The following is a 20934-nucleotide window of genomic DNA, read 5'->3' on the forward strand; positions in this document are numbered from 1 at the left end:
TGGTGGAGCTGGCAGGTGGTAGAAATATTTATAAGCGGAAAAGGGACCCAGGGCTGGGGTTGGGGGTAAAATTCCTCACTTTGGTCGGGTCGGTTGAAAAGTAAAGACGCCGGCGCTTTGCACTCTGCTGGAGTAATTGCTTTGGGGGAAATTGTTACAGGAAAAGAATTCAAGAAAGGAAAAAATATAAAAAAGAATCCTAGGAGAGTTCTTCAGATTCAAGAAGCCTTCCACATTGCTGCTATCTGAGATGATAATAATAGCCTAATAGAGAATAAAATTGATACAGAAAAAAATCTTTAAAAGGAAATGAAAACCTTTACCTGTCATTGGAAAGATTAGGATCAATTAAAACAGGCCGCTAGGAAGTTTTGGACCAATTTCCAAATAACCGATTATTCACAGAAGCAGTGCAACTACGTTTCAGAAAACATTTGAAAATATTTTATATGTCATGCTTTCAAATTCTAAAGGAAAACTTAGGTTAATAGATCTTCAAATAGGTGAAACAGAATAGCTATTTTATAATGTAATCTTAGATAGTATGTTAAATCCAGCAAATAATAGGTATACTCTAAAGACTTTCATCAAAGCAATAAGAAAATCTTATCTCACTTTCTCCATTTTCCCCCAAGTAATGAAGCATCATTTAAAAAAAGTATTTTGCAAAGGAGAAAGCTTAGTTCTCTAGCAGTGTAACCTGTTTTCTTGAGAATACCAAATGGGTATTTCGTTTTTTGCTTTTAGGTATCATTTGAACTAGTGAGTAAGATAGGATTTTTAGAATCTCAAATTCCTTTACATCATTCCACCAATTAGTTCTTTTCTTTCCCTGCTGGACCTGGAAGCATTAGTTTAAGAGATAAAATCTTCAAACTAATTTTGCATTTGCTGGTTCTCAAAGTCTTCATAGTTTGGATGGGTTGAGTTTTGGGAAACAATACTAGAAATCCCTGGATTTTTCACTGAAATGCACTACTCCTTGTCAGATTCAGGACTTTGGAGAAGCAAGGCATTTCAGAGTGAGAAATCTAAGGAGGCACTCCGCTCAGAATCTTTGCTAAATCCACAAGCTGCTTAGAATGATATTCTAAGAAATACCAGGGGCACTAGGAAGCAACATTTTAGTCTTAAGAAAGCGTTAGCATCCCAGTGTTTCAGAACCTGCAGAAGGTTCTGAAGCAGCTTGCTTGCTATAATTGCTTGCTTTTGGGAAGAACACCACTTGATCACAAAGACTTACCACTCTATTTAGAGACTGTATGCAAAAGAGATTTGATGTCAACAGTTCTCTGGATATGGGCCATTTGTATGTAGTGACAACCACTTATCAAATCCAACAGAGGCCAAATCTGCTTCAGAGAACTAGAAATCAACAAATTCTACTCTTACTCATCTCTGGGCTCCCCCATATATTTGACCTTTTTGACTGCTTTTTTCCCCCCTTCCATGACTATTTATTTTAGTGGGATTACAGATTTATACCCAAGGAAGTCCCCCAATTTCTAAGTCACTGATTTATATGTGCATCTGCTAAGGACCAGAAGCAAATTAAAAGGAGTCTGTGGGGGTTGGGAGACAATTTAAGGGCGAAAGTTCAGCTCAAGTGATTTAAAGATCAAATTTTACAATCTGCAATCTCACTAGGGAAAAAGGCTCATGATCTCTCTGGATAGCATTTTACAAATTCTTCTGGTGCAAGGACAGTGGGTAGTTTAGTGTGTATGTGCACTTGTGTATGCATACTACCTCTACAAATTTGGGAGGACAAATTAAATCCTGAGAATATTTGCTATTTTAATTGAGATCATTATCAAGCCAATGAGACTCTGAATGACTTTTCATATTTAATACAGGGGTCAGAGTTTTAAAATGCTTACGTTTCTCAACAATTTTGTCTCAATATGTGACAAGATTACACCTCCCCACTTCAGTATTCCTTTTATTGAAAGTAATTCATTTGATTAAAAATGTTAGTTTGGTTATTACAACCTCGTATCGTCTTTACTTTAACCCATATGTTCATGGATTCATACTGCTTTAGTAAAGGAGGTTGGGGATATTAAAGGAAATAGGAAATAGGAAACCATTCTCATTGTTAGAGCCCGTGTCAGAACAATCTTGTACTTTTATAAAATTGGACTCACTAGTAAGCCCCAGAGTTTGACTTCTTAAATTGTTCTTGACAGCCAGTCACTTCATACGTTTCAGATCAGGTGAACAAGCCATAGTTACTTATGCTAGGAATGTGGAAGTTCTCTTATATAGGATGCTCATGGCACCGTTTCTGGGATTAAATATACATACATACACACATGCAATCTGATGCTGAAGGTTGTTCTGGAACTACCAAAGGCTGTTTAAAAAATATGCCAGGAGACATCAGAGAAGGCAAAAGATAGACTGTTAGCACAAGGGCCCCTGCCTGCCTAATGAGAGAAAAATTTTGTCTTCCTTCCTTCCTTCCTTCCTTCCTTCCTTCCTTCCTTTCTTCCTTCCGTCCTTTCCTCCCTTAGTTTTTTTTCCTTTTCTTTCTTTTATTTAGGATTCTGAGAGAACCTCAGTTAAGAAAGGCTGTTCACCAGTTTTTATTGTTTGGCTTCTCCACACAGAACCCACCTCTCCACCCTATACCTTTAGAAACATTAAGTAACCAAGATACAGAGAAACCTACCACGTTAGTCTCTTAAATAAGTAAACAGTATATATATGTTTTGATTTTTAAAAATTTAAAGCAAAAGTTATACATATATAACAGCGTCCTTTTGACGTGAAATACCCACGAGAAATTCAGGGCTGTCGCTCAGCTTGCAGTTCAGGTTTCCAGAGGCATCTTTGCAGCTAAATCCTTGGGGAAAAAGCAAAGCAAGGAGACTGTGGCACTGGATCGACATCGCCAGGGGACCTGGGTGGCAGTGGGAAGGTGCTTCTGGAGCCAGGCATGCAGGGCAGCAGACAGGGAACCTGGCCCCAGTCTCCAGCCACTATGTCCCGGTCGCTTGGCATCTTAAGTCCTGGGTTCGCTTAGTCCTGCATCCTCCCTACTGCCTTCATTTTGTTTGTCTAGGTTTTTTTTTTTCTTTTTTCTTTTCTTGTTTTGTTTTTACATTGAATTCTCTTTCTGAGCCAGCTGGGTGAGAAACTCAGATATCACACTCGCTGTCGCTGGATGTGATGGAGATGGCCGAAGTGGCTGCCTTGCTGGATAGGCTGGCGGCTGGGCTGGCGGCACCCAGCACCTCGGGTGTGCCTTCTTCCTCGGCCCGCAGTACCCTCCCGGAGCCTTGCGACAGAACCTGCTGCTGGAGTCTATAGGAAAGGAAAAGGACACTAGTCACAGTGTGTAACATGACATATTGTCCCCTTCTACCCCACACATCCACATGCTTCCCTTCAGCTGTGGATCAGATGTGGGCAGTTAATGTGGGTAAGAAGGCAACTAAGGCCAGCAAGGAATTGAAAGGACCCAGCAGTTGCTCCATCCTCCTGAGTCTTTTCTCTCTCCTGCACAACTTCCCCAACTCCTTTCTCCTGATGGGATATCTATTAAGAGTTTTGCAGAACTGTTAAGGGTAAATGAGGTAGGGTGACAAGGAAAATCAACTTCTAAGAAAGACTCTTCCCAGCTGTGTCAGTGCCCCTAACGCCAGTTGGGCCCAAACTCATGGCAAAAAAAAAAAAAAAAAAAAAAAAAAAGCTGTCCTGGGTTGATTGCTTTAGGCCTGGGGAAGTAAATCAACTCTTGGATAAAATGTTTAGCTAAAGGAGAACCACAAGCTGAGGAATGAAAGGCCTCAGCCAACTGGCTTGTTGTTTTGAGAGAGGGCTGGCTAGGGGTGGAAAAGATCTCCCATTTCCTAGGTGAAAGGAAACGCCATCAAAAACTGTTTGTAGAGCGCTAATGATGTAGAGATATGGGCTTTTAAAACAACAGTGCTCAACACAGGTGGCTAATATGCTCAACTTCACTCTACAAGAGTCTGGGCCCAGGTTGACAAAAATTCGCTTTATGTGTTGGGGTCCTTAAATGTTTCAGAACTATAATTTTCCTCTTCCAATGCAGACCGTGGTTTGGTGACTGGGAGCAGCTGCTGGTGAGATTACCCCCAACCCCACCGTGTATATGAGAGAGAGAGAGAGAGAGAGAGAGAGAGAGAGAGAGAGAGAGAGAGAGAGAAAGTCTAGGCTGGGGGAACCCCGAAAGACTCTCCTACTCAAGACTCCAGAGCACAGCGGTCCCAACCCGAACACCGAGTGAAAAGAAGCCTCGGGGGCCCCAGGTAGAGGTGCAGGAGTGAGCGCTCGGCTGGCGCAGAGATCTCGGTACCAACCTGTTCTTGGCTGCCGCCGCCCGGTCCCTTTGTCGGCGGTTTTTGAACCAGTTGCCCACCTGCGTCGGGGTCAGTCCGGTTGCCTGGGCCAGCTCACGTTTTTTGCTGGGGTTGGGGTAGGGGTCCTGCAGGTACCACTCGCGCAGCAGGTGCCGCGTGCGCTCCTTGAAGCAGTGGGTCTTCTGCTCGCCGTCCCAAATGGTGCGCGGCAGTGGGAACTTCTTCCTCACGCGGTACTTGTCCACGGGCCCCAGGGGCCTCCCCCGCAGCTTCTCCGCCTCCTGGTAGTGCGCCTCGAGCCACAGCGCCTGCAGCTTGGCGTGCGACTCCTTGGTGAACTTGTGGTTCTCCAGGATGTGGTAGAGCTCGCGGTAGTTGCCGCCGTGGAAGGCCACGATGGCTCGCGCGCGCAGCACCGATTCATTCTTGTTGAGCGCCTCGCAGGCCGCAGGGGCCACGGGCAGAGACCAGAGGAAGCGACCCAGCCGCTCCACGTCGCCGCTCTCCTCCAGGGTCTCGCAGACCCCGGCCACTTGCTGGGGGCTGAAATTCAGGATGGGCAGCTGGAACATCGAGGCGGTGGGGGCAGCCGCGGGGGCTCGGAGCGTCGAGCGGGACACGCAGCAGCTGCCCGCGGGCCGGGCGGGGTGTGCGGGGCTCTGCGGGGCCGGCGAGGCGCGAGGCCCGGGCGGCGCCGGCAGAGCTGGAACGCGGGGAGCAAGCGCGGGCTGCCAGCGCTCGGGTTCGACTCGGCTCCGTGCGGGCGCGCAGGCAGGCCAGCGAGCGGGCGCGGCTACTGGGGTGGGCGGATTGGCGGCGCGGGCGCCATGGAGACCCTCTGTCAGTCACCCGCCCGCTCTGCCAATCAAGACTGCGACCTGCGCGCCCGGGCCATTTCAGCACCTCCCCGCTCTCGACAGCGCCCGCCGTCCACCCGTGGACGTCCCCCGCGGTATTTTGCAGAAGCTGGAGGAGGAAAAGGACGCGCGAATGGCAAGGATGGGAAAGAGGAGAGAGAGAGAGAGAGAGAGAGAGAGAGAGAGAGAGAGAGAGAGAGAGAGAGAGAGAGAGCATTTCAAATCCCGCCTCCCCCGCCCCATCCTCCTTCTCCCCACCCCCACTCCTATCCCCGAAAAGAGGCAGTGATGCCACTGGAATCCACTTTGAGGCGAGGCGATTGCTTGGGTCAAGAGGTCTCCAGAACACTAAGAGGACAGGACCAAATAGAGAATTCGCCTAAGTTTACTTGTTCCGAAATTGCAAACCTTGCCGGGAGTGTACGGATGGGGAGGGAGCAGAAGTGGATCAGCCCATTTCTTCCCAACACCTAACCCTCCTCCTCCACCTCCCCCGCGTGCATTCCCTCTTTTCCCGTGGAGCCGCGTGGGAACTGACTCTGAAGCCGAAGTACAAGGTCTGGGAATCTATAAGATTCTATCCCCAATCTTCTGAAATTTCCTCAAATCATTCATAATATAAGCTTGGGCCCTCGGCCCCAAGAACAGAAGTGCTAACCGTGAAGTCACATCCTTGCAAGAAAAGAGGGGTTTTACCCCAAACAATTTTATACTTTTCCGTTGCCCCCACCTTCCTCAAGATTAATGGACTTGAACAGATATGAAGCATAGCCATATTTAGAGTGAAAAGTCATAGGTAGATCAGGACAGCGACCTAAAAACTTATTTTAAAAAAAGTCGTGTGTGTGTGTGTTTTTTTTTAAAGGAATAGATTTTCTTTTTCTTTTCTTTTTTTGCAAACTAATTTCGCCTTACCCAGATTTTTAACATTTAACTCTTGAGCTGGGAATAGAAACTCTAACCTTGGCCTTACTTATAGCCACAAAGTAATTTAGTTGAACTCAAATTAGAGAAGAAAAAAATCTCAGCAATTTGGGAGGGGGGGGTAGAAAGCCTCTCCTAGCCACGGAGCACTGACCCCTCTGCAGAGAGGAGGAACTGTCTTGACTGCTCTACCCTCAGGCCAGCGGACTGAATTGGTAGATCTCATTGATTCCCAATTGATGACCACAACATCCCACTTTCCGAGACCTCGGTCAAAAGACGCCACGGTCTCACCAGGGCCTTTATCTGGTTTTATTTTAGTTTGAAGAAAATGACTAGAGAGGAGGGTCCAACAAAACGCTAGAAAAAGAGCCTGTGGGAGGCCCATGCCCAGGAAGAAAACAGATCACCGAATAAGCCTCGCAGGACTGGGCCGAACGGGCGGGCTTTTCTTTAGTATCAAGTACAATTCGAAAGCGGCTGGTACGGATCTGGTCAATCAGAAGGCAGATAGATAGCACAGATGGTTGGAGGTGTCGGGTCAGATCACGCCACGCCTGAGTGCAGGGCAAAGCTCATTCTGACGGAAAGCCCTGATACTATTTTCACAGATTTCCACAGTTCTATGGGGGGGGGTATATCGGGGGTGAGGGAGGCTCCCCCCGCCATCCTCCCCCCCCCCCATTCGCATCCTTTTTGAGAGGCTTCCTTTCCTTAAAATGTGACAGGGCAGAGGCAAAATAAAGAGGGTGATGAGGATAAAACCTTCTGCAAACCTTCTGCAACTCGGGCCGACGCCCAATCCGGGGAAGGGCAATTTCTAGTTGGGGAAACATCGCTTCCAAGGGTCCACAACACGCAGCGGGGGCGACCTGGCTGGCGACGGGGGCTGGACAAGAAGGGGAAGCGGCGCCCCAGGGGGGCCGCGTTCCTGCACGGGTCGAAAAGGGATCAGGCTCCAGTTTGCAGTGTCTTTAATGTCCCCCCTCGGAGCTTGTCCCTTGTTTCGGGATGACTCTCCGAGACAGAATCGCTTGGCGCTCGCCTTCGGCTCCGAAGCAGCCCCGGCGCGCCCCGAGCGGATGCTGAGCCCTGCGCGCCGCCGCGGGAGGTGAGAAGTTGCGGGCGTCCCAGGGGACCGCGGTGCGTTCCTTTTGCTCTGGCTGGAGAGCGGTGAATTTGGGGACTGGGGACCCACTTGGCGGTTAACCTTTAGATTCCGGGAGCAAGTCCTGCTCATTTCCCCAGTTTAGGGGTCCTAAACCTCAGGTGCCTAGAGTCGTTTCTTGAACAGCAGATCTGCAAATATTTTGGTGCGAGGACGCCTCGGCTTCCTGAGAGCCTGGAGCCGGTGGGCGATCGAGGCCAAAAGCCTGCTTGGCCGCTGGCAAGCCGCGGTCAAGGGCGCAGCTGCAGGCGGCGGGGCGCGACCCGCTGGACCCCGGGCTGGGCGCTGGGTGGCCGGGGCCGAGATGTGTGTAAGGCCTGGGTTACCCTCGGGTGACCCTATCTTAGTCATCGTAGGGAACTTGGTCTAATTCTTATTAACTGAAAGGAAAGACACTACCCGGGATACCTTGGAATCATGTTTTCGTTCACTAGCTTCACGCTGGGAAGGGACAAACGAGGAGAAATGAGCGAACCCCTTTATCCCTGGAAATAAAAGAAGCGTTTCCAGCTTCCTTAGAAATACACCTGTTGTGGCGGTGACACGTCCATCCCCACCCCCAATCTTTAAGCGCACTTTCCCCAGGCTAAAGCTTCCGGTTGGCTTTCTTAATTCGACAAAAGGGTAGTTTTGTTGTTGTTTAAATACCAATTTTGGAACTTTGTGTCAGCCCTCCAGGAAGCCCCCTCCTCCCCCTTTTCTTTGGTTTTCTTTTACTCTAGGCCAGAAAACCTACAAGTGCTGCCAGACCCTTGGCCCAGGGCCTATCTGGGCAGCAAGATAGATTTGAGCATGCAGTCTGGGGCACATGCTCTTTTCTCCCAGGGAATTCATAAACTTCAGTTCTGCTTTCTGCAGACTCTTACAGAAAAAAAAAAAAAAGCCCTCCCGCATGCAGAAGACAATGGCCCGGGTCAGATTCTGCGCACAAGTCAGTACTGGCTTTCCCGCAGAGTGCATGCCCCGAGAAGCTGTAGGGTTCTTTCGAGAAATATTCAGAATTCAGTCCGGAGTTCTCTCCGCATTTTGGTCTTTTTCCTTTTTCTGCCCCTTCCAATTTCCCTTTCTAAAACAGAGGGAAGTGTGGAGCAGGTTACTACAGCCAATTTTCCATTTCCCACACTTTCCAGTGGTGCTTCCTGGTCAATACATTTTTACTTCTAGGTTCTAATCTCTTGTCTTTTTTGGCCATGCTGTATTTATTTATATATTTTTGACTTTTCCTAAAAGAGGTATCTGTTAAAAGAAGACTTATCTTTGTTTTCCTTTTCTACACAATTTCACAGTCAGGGATTTTAAGAAAGTGGCAATTGAATGCATTTGAAATCCTTGATAAAGACATTCCTGTTGAATGTGAGTCACAGACTAGAAGACAATGAGGCCCCAGCCTTTTGTTTATGTCCATTTTCACTTTTGTGCAGGAAAGATCTTGTTTTCTCTTTGCTGTGTCTCAAAGCCTTGTGCTTTAGAGAATGAGGATAATCTTAATAAAAAATAGAAAATTTAAGAATGCATCTTAACTATATTTGGAATTTCAGTTTAGAATTTTACACTACAACATTTATTAATAAATTTAGTATTATGATCTACTGATGATACCAGAACATAAAAGTAGATGTGTTGATGCATTTGGTGATCCAGATCTTCAGATGTGAAACGAATTAAATGTGTTAGTTTTAAAATACCAGCTATCCTAATAAGCTTTCAAGATAGAATGTTCTATTTCATTCACCCCTTCCCTGCCAACACACAACTTATAACAAAGAACAGGCATGCTTCTTTATATATTCATGAAAATAAACACAATATGAGAATTATTTTGTAGCTTTTCTGTCACAGCAAAATTGGCAAGCATTACAGCGAAACTATTGATCTAATTTGAATAAAGTAGGATATTTTTTGTTACTTGCAAAATTATTTACCAGCTATATTTTAAATAAAAATTACTTATATATTAAGTGCAGAAAATTGTTACAAGTTTGAATTTGAGAAAATGTGCTTTCAACCCATGTGAGACTGACTATGCAACTCTCTTTGACCTCAATTTGTGGTATTCATAGGCATTTTGATAAGAATTATATTTAAGCCAAATTACAAGTCTGTTTTTTAATCTATGCCCTTAGATTTATTTCTCTCTTTCTTCTCTGTCTTCTATCTTTTTCTCTCTTATACTATAGGATAAGCCTAAATCTGAAGAGAGCTATCTGACACAACAGCATTGCTTTCTGAATGCTATGTATCAATAGTTTTTTATCTGAGTTCTCATGTGTAAAAATGTAGCCAGCATATATCACTTCCACATACTTTATTATCAATAATAAAACATTAGTTGAATGATAAAAGAATCTTTAAATCATAGTTGTTACTGGAATATTCTTTTTTCTATCAACAAATCCAAGATTAAAATTTCTAAATTATGCTTAGAGATCTTGGTATTCAGAGAAGTGAAAAAGTGTAAGTTTGTGTCCTCTAGGGTGGGTCAAGTATTATTCACACTATGTTGCATGTATGTCAAATATTTGTATTCATTACATGTATTGTAAGTATAATAAATAGTAATTCTTTTCAGGGTACTGTAAAATCAAGTAAGGCACCATTGGTCCCCAATAACTTGAATTAATCCCATTGATTAGCAGAAAATTCTTTTTAAAAATTGCATTGTAAGAAATACGTTTTCATGGCCAACTTACCCTTCAAAACTGCAAGTTTCAATGAGGGCAAATTTACTTTCCTGCACCCTCAGGGGATATATGACAGTGTCTGAAGATAGTCTTGGTTATCACCACTGGTGTCTCTGAACAGAGGCCAGAGAAACTGCTACAAATCTTAAAATGAACAAGACAGTACCACAACAAAAGGAATGTCTGTGGTGCCACTGTTAAATATTTCTTGGAAAAATCTCAGTCAACAAGGTAGACAAATAAAACCTGCTCAAATTCTGTTGTGGAGTTGAAACACTTTCAAAGGAATCAGTTTTTTTTTCATTTCTTTTTAGGTCTAGGTTAGAGCCTCTTAAAATTTTTTTCTACTCATGACCTTTTCATCAGAGAAATGTAACAGGCCATCACTGCCTGAAAAACCTTGGATTCATTACATGGTAGGATTCATTAATTTTTGGTCATTGTATGTTCAGAAACTGTTGCAAAATTTTCCCCAACCCCCACATTCAGCTATGTGACCTCATCTTGGATTGCAACCCACAATTTAAGAAGCAAGGGTCTAGTCTATGCCAGTGAAACTTGTTCATAATTTTTATTTCTTTAAAATTTACTGTAAATGGTGAGCTTGGTGATTGAATACGTACACATTTGTAAATATCTTTGAGAAAGGTGGGTTTTAAAAAATCATTTTGCAATCTATATTCTTTGAGTGATTGGAGGACAGATAACACTAGATAGTTCATTTTACAAATAGAAATATGAAAAGGTTTCTTATATTACAAGTACTATAAACTTATATGATTACTCATATTACACAACTAGCTAGTGGCAGTGATAGATGTAGAATACAGATTTAAACCCATCTTCACCTTTTTTTCCCTATAAAAGGAAGATGGTCTAATTTTCATCAAGCGGAGGATTTGGATCATATGTGAAGATTTCTGGTGGCTGCATTGTATGTCTGCATGAGTGCTTATGCTGATTCCTGTTGCTTTGACTTTCAAATTTTCATATATTATAGTCCATGGATCTCAGAGAAATTTAAACCACTCAGTCTTGACAATGATGGGTGGGCTCTTGCAAATTCTAAAAGTCCTTGCACATAAATGTGTCTCTAGCACTTCAGCAGTCTTTTTTGCAGGTCTTGGGTGGAGGCAGATGTTGGCAGATGTTGAGTCATTACACTGTAACTAGCAACAAGAAAATGGAACTGAAGTCAGGATTTTGGAGGAAAGATTGAACTTAAGATGCTGTATACTTTAGTTAAAAAAACAACAACAACAACAACAAAGCAAAAACAAAAAACAAAAAAACCCTCTCTGAACTCTTTTGTCAGGTCCTTCAAAAGAGTAACAGTGATGCTCACTAGCATTTCTATAATTAACAAGCTGTCAACATTTCTATTATGACCACAGAAGTCTATTACAGACCAGAGAATTGTGATAAATGTTTTTTTAAGGTCTGAAATGTTAGCCTTCATCTTCTTTTCAGCCCGAGGGCAATTTTTGAAACCAATTTTGTTTCAATCATTTTGGATCAGTTGTGTGGTAATTTTGGAAGTGCAGATGCTCTAGGCCCACCTATTGAAATAAAGATTTTTAAATGGAAACACAGAGAGGAGTCTGCTTAAGCCCCAGTGGGGACCAGCTGCAAAGCTCTGGCAGGGAATTATATAGGCAGACAGTGGGAATAGGTTTAGAAAAAACTAAGGGACAGAGAAATGTTTTGCATGTTTCCTTTAACAACCTATTTTGCCTCCCCCACTCAAATCCTTCAAAGTATGGAATTTTAATCCTCCCTTTTTCTATTTTGTACTTTGTGTCTTTTTACTCAATCATTACTAAATTTTGATTACATTAATTTGTCATTACAGCCATTAGGATTTGGGACTAAACTGATTTCTTTGAATTTTATTATTTCCCTTTTATCCTTCATTTAGTTTAATTTTACCTCTTATTTTCTTTCTACTTTAAAAAATCTGTTTACCTCTATTAGTTATTTTTGTAGACTCCAAGAGTTCATATTTCCCAATGATTGCATTTCTTTTTTTACAGTATTCTCTGTGTACTAATTTGTATTTTTAAGTTCTCACTTTTGCTTACTCTGATTCGATGACTTCTGCTTCTCATTCTCCATTGACAGATAACCTCCTTACTAAACTAAGCCTGGTTGAAGCCTGAGGTAGACAAAGACAGTGATTTCTCCTAAAGTTAGATGGACGATTGCAGTGGTTTGTAGTGACTAAGGAATTCAGTGTCTAAACAAAATAGGGCAGCAATGCTTTTCAAATTTTGTAGATGCAGGTAAAATAGAAACAACAAGGATTTTTAAAATTTGAAGTTTAAATCACTGTACTAATCATATGATTTTAAGTTATGTGCCTTAAAATCATTATTGGATAAATAGTATAATACTTTTCATATAAAGTTGTTGTAGGGATTAAGTGAGATTATGAATGTTCCTTGTCTAGTGCTTGGCTCATAGGAAATTCTCAGTAAGTATTAGTTCCCTTCTTGTAGGAAAAAGCATCAACATTATTAGTTCAATTCCCTATATTAGTGGTGTCTCACTTTCCATCTTATTCTTGGTTTTATAATTCTTTGGTGCTCTGCTTAGGTCTCTTGAAACTTTCCAGGTAATATGTTCTTTTTTTGTTCTGTGGTCCCTTATTTTTATAATTATAATTAAAAACTAAACTTATGTGACATTCTCAAGACACCTACTGTATTAGTTTCCTGTAACTCCCGTAGCAAAAAAAAACTCAAACTGGGGTGACTTCAAATAACAGAAATTTATATTCTTGTAGTTTTGGAGTCCAGAATGTGCTGTGCTACTCTGAGGCTCTTGGGAGAAGAATCTTACTTCTTCTAGCTTCTGGTGGATGCCATAATTTCTGTTTGTGGCACATCTCTTTGATCTCTTCCTACCTCTTCCAATTGTTCTCATTCTCCTTTCCCTTCCTCCTCCTTTGCTTCCTCTTTTTCTCTTCTGTTTCCTTCTCCTTTTTTCTTTCTTTGAAAATTCCCTCATTTGTATTGTATGTGACTGCTCTTGGGTCTTTCACTAGTTAGTATATACAGTGACATTGTAAGTACCTTGACACTAGTACTATCTCCTTAGCCTCAATTTCTTTATTTTTTTTTAATTGCACTTCTGGAGCTGGAGCGATAGTACAGTGGGTAGGGCATTTTCCTTGCATGCAGCCGACCTGGGTTTGATTTCCAGCATCCCATATGATCCCCTGAGCACCGCCAAGAGTAATTCCTGAGTTCATGAGCCAGGAGTAACCCCTGTGCATCTCCAAGTGTGACCCAAAAAGAAAAAAAATGCACTTCCCTGAAATGAACAATTCGAACTTATAGCTCAGGATAAGTTAAATGAAGGCATTTATCTTTCTCTTTGTATGCTACTTTTGTATAGAGTGAATACATACTTCGGTATTATATTAAAATACAGTTCAATGATATAGGTATTTATCCAAGGGATCAAGCAACGCTGGGGATTGAGCCCAGATATCCTGCAGGAAAATTATGTGCTTATCCCACTGAATTATTTCTCTAGTGCTGCTCACAGATGTAAGAAGAAATTTGAAGTTTATTTGTATTTTTATTTATTTCAGTACATTGAAATAGAGTTTTGCTTACTTTTTAATGCTAGTATATAAAAGGTATCTTTATTCTCTTTTTAGGGGTCTTTGGTCACCAAGGCTACACTTGGTAGTGTTTAGGGGTCATGTGGTGCTATCCGGCGACAGAGCTTGGAACCTCATAAATGCTAGGGATGTTTTTGGTTTTAGGTCACACCCAGAAGGTCTCAGGGCTTAACTCCTTGCTCTAAGCTGATGGATCACTCCTGATGGACTTGGTGGGGGGAGGGGCATCTAGGGTCCCTGGGATCAAATCTAGGTCATCCATGTCAGGGCAAATGCCCCCATACTGTATTTTTTTTCTGGTCACACCTGGCAATGATCAGGGGTTACTCCTGGTTTTGTATTCAGAAATTACTACAATCAGTGCTTAGAGACCATATGGGATGTTGAGGATTGAATCTGGGTTACCGCATGCAAGGCAAACACCCTAACTGCTGTATTACCTCTCTGTCCCTCCAGTACTGTTTTAAATAATCTTCCTTTTCTTGATCATTTTCTGAACACTTTGATAGTAAATACATGTTATCATTTTGAATGGCTGCATTATATTCCATAATTAGATGCCACTGCTTATTTAATCAGTCCCTATTAATGTCTGTTTAAATTTATTTCTGTTTCTCATCATTATAAACAATGAAACAATATGCATTTTTATAAATTATCTGATTTGTTTTTAAATTCTTGGAAGTGAAATAGATGAGATAAAGGGTTGATACATTTAAGAAAGCACACATTTCCCCAAAAAAGCTTTTTAAAATAAATTTTATTTCCCATATTGTGTAAGATTGACATTCCCCCACTCTGCACCATTATACCCTGACCATTATTCTTTAATTCTTTGCTACTTTGACAAGTTTTAAATTAGTTTCTCATTTATTTTTTTAATTTTAAAGGTAAAGGTAAAGGTAAAGGCCCTCCCGTTGATCGTCGATTTGCTCCAGCGGGCCCAGTAACGTCTCCATTGGGGACTTTGTTGTTACTGTGTTTGGCATATCGAATACTCTCGGTAGCTTGCCGGGCTCACCGAGAGGAGTGGAGGAATCGAACTCGGGTTGGCCATGTTGGCCGCTTGTAAGGCGAACGCCCTACCGCTGTGCTATCGCTCCAGCCATTTTTTAAAATAATATTTTTATATTATTATTATTATTAGTGAAACACCATGAGGTACAGTTGTAGATTTACAATTTTTTGTGCTTGGGTTTCGATTATACAATGATCAAATACCCATCCCTCCACCAGTGCCCATTTTCCACCACCATGGATAATATCCCCCCACCCCCATCTCCCCCATCCTACCCTGCCTCTGTGGCAGGGCAATCCCCTGTGTTCTCTCTCTCCTTTTGGGTGTTGTGGTCTGCAAAAGAGGCATTGAGTGGCAAACATGTTCAGTCCATAGTCTACTTTCAACATGCATTTCCCCTCCTGGGAGGATCCTCCAAACACCCTTAATTTGGTGCTCCCTTCTCTATCTGAGCTGCCCTTCCCCCTAGAATGCCCGGCAGGCCTCTAAGCTATGGAGTGATCCTCCTGGTGCTGATCTAAGACATTCTTGGGTATTAATCTTATATTTTGTTACTTTATATCCCCCAGATGAATGCAATCTTTCTATGTCTATCCCTCTCTTTCTGACTCAGTTCGCTTAGCATGATACTTTCCATGTTGTACCACTTGTATATAAATTTCATGACTTCATCTTTTCTAACAGCTACATAGTACTCCATTGTGTAGATGTACCAAAGTTCTTTAACCAGTCATCTGTTCTTGGGCATTCAGGTTTCTCCCAGTTTCTGGCTATTGTAAAGAGTGCTGCAATGAACAAACAAGTGCAGATGTCACTTCGACTATACATTTTTGCCTCTCTGGGATATATTCCCAGGAGTGGTATTGCTGGGTCAAATGGGAGCTCAATTTCTAATTTTTTGAGAATCGTCCATACTGTTTTCCAGAAGGGCTGAACCAGTCGACATTCCCACCAACAGTGAAGGAGTGTCCCTTTCTCGCCACATCCGCGCCAGCATCGGTTGCTTTTGTTAGTTTCTCATTTTTTAAAAATAGCCATTAATTTGGTTTGTAATAGGTGATACATTTCACATATTTATTAGTACTATATATTTATTTTGAGATTTTTAAAATATATCTCTTGATTAGGATTTTTTTTTGGCTTTTTTGTGGGGGGAGCCACACCCGGCAATGCACAGAGGTTACTCCTGTTTCTGCACTCAGGAATTACTCCTGGCGGTGCTCAGGGGACAATATGGGATGTTGGGAATCGCACCAGGGTCGCCCTTGTGCAAGGCAAACACTCTACCAGCTGAGCTATTGCTTCAGCTCCCTTGATTAGGATTTTTGTTAGTTTCAGCCATTTTTATCCTTTTTACAATATTAAGGGCACATTTTTATGTCATATATCACAAATACTTTTCTCTTGTTTCTTAATTTTATTGTGCTGATTCCCCTTACTGTTTATAATTTTTACGTAGTGGGCTCTATCAAATTCAGTTTTGTTTGGGTATTATACTTAGTACAGTCTCTATTCTAAGATATAGAAATAATAAATATGATTTTTATTATATTCTCTTCTTTCTCTCTTTAGAAAGAGGAATTTGGCTGGAGAGGTGTAGTGGGTAGGACGTTTGCCTTGCATGTAGCCAACCTGAGTTGGATTGCTGGCATCACAAATGGTCCTCCAAGATTATGTCAGGAGAGACTCCGGAGTGCAGAGCCAGGAATAGAGCTTGAATACTGTTGGGTGTGGTACAAAAATCTAAAAAAAAGAGAAGAAAAAGTGGAATTTATTATAGACATATTTGAGGGAAACAAGCTTGTATCAAAAACAGCAGCTCAAGTATATAAACAGTAAAACAAGTATGGGTCAATTTAACATTAAATGTTATCTGTACAATAGTTTGCACTCATGTAGGAAGAAAACCACTAAAGTATTAAGGAATAACTTTTATTTTGTCGATTTGGTAATTCAAGGAAGTGAATAATTATAATTCAAAGGAATTATAAACCTACTTTGGTCAGGAGAGTCAGAGTTTCTAATCCCAAAATAAGAATAAAATGAGAAAATTAGGAAGGTTTTTTTTTTTTTGTTCTCATATTGAAATGCAAATTTAACCATGCATATTTGGAAACTGGCACATTTCAAGGCTGGCTTTTTTTTTCTTTTTTTTTTTTACTAACATGATAGTCATTCATATGTATTAATTTAAATTGGAGGATTTACATTGCTTCACACCCTCTCCTATGTGTTTTCCCTATAAGGACTATTCTTAGAATGAAATGGCGTTTATTCCCTTGGAGTTGCTTGTGAATTGAATTGGCTACTGTGGTAAGCTACTGCTTTAACATATTCACCTACTGCCAAGATGATTCTATATGTTGGGGGTGGAGGACAATAGGGACGTGGTCTATTCTCATGGGACCACGACTGCAATGGATGAAATACAGATTTATATGTTAATTATACAAATAGTGAAAAATTATCATCATGTTAAAAGCTACAAAGCATAAGTATGTTCACTTAATTTATAATGGGAATTGCTAATACTATGAGGCTTGGATTGAGGTTTTTTTTTTTGAGGCCATACATGGCAGTGCTCAGGGGTTACTCCTGGCTCAGCTCTGCACCCAAAAACTACTTTTGGCAGTGCATGGGGCACCATATGGAATACTGGGAATTGAACTGGGTTTGGCTGCAATCAAGACAAGAGTTCTATCCACTGCACTATCTCTCCAGCCCTGCTTGAGTTGAGAGTTGAAGAATGATCAGATCATGAAATAGATTTAAAAAAAAAAGCAATACAGAGTGAGGAACCAGTAAGTGCAATATTCCTTTGATGAAGCATACTAAGAACTGAAAGAGGGGCCGGAGCAAAAGTACAGCGGTAGGGTGTCTGCCTTGCATGCAGCTGACCAGGGTTTGATCTCCTGTATCCAAAAAGTTCCCTGAGCACCACCAGGAGTAATTCTTGAGCATCATCCAGAGCCAGGAGTAACCCCTGAACATCACCAGGTGTGACCACAAAAACAAAAACAAAAAGCAAATAAATAAATAAATAAATAAAGATCGAACTAAAAGACCTGTTGCTGAGAGGAAGGTAGTTAGTGTAATATGTACATTTATAGATGGATAGGGATAGACCCTATAAATCGAGCTAAGAATTGTCCTTTATGGGCAGTTCAGATAGAGAAGGAAGCACCAAATAAAGGGTGTTTGGAGGATCCTCCCAGGAGGGGAGATGCATGTCGAAAGTAGACTATGGACTGAACATGTTTGCCACTCAATGCCTCTTTTGCAGACCACAACACCCAAAAGGAGAGAGAGAACACAGGGGATTGCCCTGCCACAGAGGCAGGGGGGGATGGGGGGATGGGGGTGGGGGGATATTATCCATGGTGGTGGAAAATGGGCACTGGTGGAGGGATGGGTATCTGATCATTGTATAATCGAAACCCAAGCACAAAAAATCGTAAATCTACAACTGTAAAAAAAAATTTAAAAAAATTTAGTAGCACTCGGATGGGGGAGATGGGGGGTGGGAGGGATACTGGGATCCGTGGTGGTGGGAAATGGGTACTGGTGGAGGGATGGGCACTTTATCATTGTATAATTGAAACCCAAGGACAAGAATGTGTCAGTCTGCAACTGTACCTCATGATGTCTCACTATTAAAAATTTTTTTTAATAAAAAAAATAAAATCTAAAAAAAAAGAATTGTCCTTTATATTTTAAATATAGCAATAGACAGAGAAATTTTTTTTTGGTTTTTTTTTTTTTTTGCTTTTTGGGTCACACCTGGCGATGCGCAGGGGTTATTCCTGGCTCATGCACTCAGGAATTACTCCTGGTGGTGGTCGGGGGACCATATGGGATGCTGGGAATCGAACCCGGGTTGGCTGCGTGCAAGGCAAACACCCTACCCGCTGTGCTATCGCTCCAGCCCCAACAGAGAAATGTTTTAATGTATGTGTTTGTGAATGAGAGAATTAACTTTGTATTTTATAGTCACTCTATAGCAGCACAGATGGATAATGAGTAAGAGAGCCAGAGTATACAAACAAAATCAGTTTTGAAGCCATATACAATAATCCAGGTGAGAATAATGGGACTAAGATGGTGGCTATTGAGATGGAAAAAAATGAATGAACTTTATAGATATTTAAGAGGGAAAGATGATAGAGTCTATGATAGATTAAATATGGGGGATGATGGGAGAGAAAGATTGTCAAGTCTGATGCATATATACAAATAGTCCTTCTAAGTATGAAAAGAGAGATAATGAAAAAGGCTCAGGTTTAGTGAAGGAATAACATGGGCTGTGTTTTGGCTTATCAGATAGGCAATTAGATGTGAGTTTAGAACTCAGAAGATAGGCATTGTGAATGTTGCTATTATTTAGACTCCCAGAATTTAAAAAAAAATTTTTATTAGTGAAACACCATGAGGTACAGTTGTAGACTTACAAATTTTTGTGCTTGGGTTTCGATTATACAATGATCAAATACCCATCCCTCCACCAGTACCCATTTTCCACCACCATGGATCCCAGTATCCCTCCCACCCCCATGCCCCCCATCCCACCCTGTCTCTGTGGCAGGTCATTCCCTTTTGTTCTCTCGCTCCTTTTGGATGTTGTGGTCTGCAAAAGAGGCATTGAGTGGCAGTCATGTTCGGTCCATAGTCTACTTTCAACATGCATCTCCCATCCTGTAGACTCCCAGAATTTAAATCCACGTATGTTTTGAATATGTATGAATATCAGAGTCTGAGAGAAATGAGATGGAGCATGTGGCTTAGGTTTCTCCAAAAATGTACCAATCAAATGTCAAATGTTTGAATTGGGAATGAGTGACACACAACAATGTGCCCCAGAAAGAATCCTTTCTGAAAATGATGACACTGAAATAAGACCAAGTTTGTAGGATAATGTGATAGTGTGAAATCGGAGCATTTTAATGCTGGTGGTAGTGGTATGAGATACAGCTGTTAGTGCATAGTGCAACTGGTGATGTCTTCACCACCAGTTCTGTGGTATGAGTTTGGGTATTGTTCTATGCTATTTTGACCCTAAACCTTTTCTGTAGCTATTCTGGGCATTTTTGTGGTACACAGTAATTTTTTAAACAAATTTTGTTTTTGCTTAAACCAGTATCAATTTCTATTATTTGCTGTTAATAACTGGAATTGATGTTAGAGATCCTCATCAGTGACAGAAATTTTTGAGTCATGGGTGTTTGATTGTATTGAAAGCTGTAGATAGGAATGTGATATTTAAGAGGATAGAGTGAGAAAGGACCAATCTTAAGTAAATTATAACATTTAATGACTGAGTAGAAGAAGATGACTATAAAGAGTAGAAATCTAAATTATCAGAGCTACGAGAATAATCAGGTAAATACAGTGCCACAAAAGCTAATATATTGGAATTGTTGGTTCTCACTTTACATTTGAGGAAACTGAAGATTATGTTAAGAAATTTGCTCTAAGCTTACTTAATAAATGCAAGAAACTCAATAAATGTCAGAAACATAGTTGGATCCTATCTGACTACAAAGACTGTTAATAGAGCAGATGGTGTGTGTGTATGAGTATATGTGTGTGTACATATACACACATATACAATATGTACATATACACCATGTATATATACGATGGCAACAGAATTGGTTAATGTGCACTTTATCTTAAACTAAATAAGGAGTCATTAACAAAACGGTGAGAGAAAATAAATTGGAACTGTTAGACATTTCAAAATTTGAAGAACACCTGCTCAATGCGAAATTACATTATGATGATGGTTTCAATTGTTTTTGAGTCTCATGTTAAAGTTCTTATTATTTTCATTATTATTCTCCAAAATATTTCCAGACCATTGTTACGAAAAGGACTGAATAGTCTTATTTACGTATGTATTTATTTAATTGAGCTATTTTTGTCTTCAAGAGGAGTCCCTGACACGTTCTCCGCTCCTTTTGGACTCTAGCCCCCATTCCGGGGCGTGGCAGGAGCCGGGTGGCCGCCGGGTTCCGGGAGGAAGGCGTGATCGCCCTTGGGCCGGTCTCGAGGGGACTCCTAGTCTCGCGGGGAGTGTGATCTAGTTCTCGCGCGCGCGATCTCTCCCTCGCGCGGCGCGCTCGGCCTGGCTGAGGCGCGATTTCGAGTAGCTCGAGGAGCCGTGCTCGGGTCCCCGCTTCCCGGACCGTGAGTGGCGTCTGGGATCAGCGGCGAAGGAGGGGCGAGGACTAGGAGCCCTCGAGGGGCCGAGGAGCGGGGCGGGCGAGGGAGCCCTGTGAGGTGGTCTTTCCCCGGGCGGGGGGACTTTCCGGGCAGGGGTGTCGG

At 41.9% G+C, this 20934-nt stretch overlaps 1 protein-coding gene across 1 annotated transcript; it reads right to left on the reverse strand.

The window, feature by feature from the left end:
- Positions 1 to 3143: 3143 nt before the first annotated feature.
- On the reverse strand, positions 3144 to 4978 carry SIX6 (SIX homeobox 6). Its single transcript, XM_056134198.1, has 2 exons — positions 4332 to 4978; positions 3144 to 3309 (listed from the first exon to the last, which is right to left on the reverse strand). The coding sequence occupies exons 1-2, from the start codon at positions 4901 to 4903 to the stop codon at positions 3144 to 3146; spliced, it is 738 nt and encodes a 245-aa protein (XP_055990173.1). The 5' UTR covers positions 4904 to 4978.
- Between the last annotated feature and the right edge of the window lie 15956 nt (positions 4979 to 20934).

The sequence above is a fragment of the Sorex fumeus genome, unplaced genomic scaffold (genome assembly GCF_029834395.1).
Source record: "Sorex fumeus unplaced genomic scaffold, SorFum_2.1 ptg000098l, whole genome shotgun sequence".
In the NCBI taxonomy this organism is placed as follows: Eukaryota; Metazoa; Chordata; class Mammalia; order Eulipotyphla; family Soricidae; genus Sorex; species Sorex fumeus.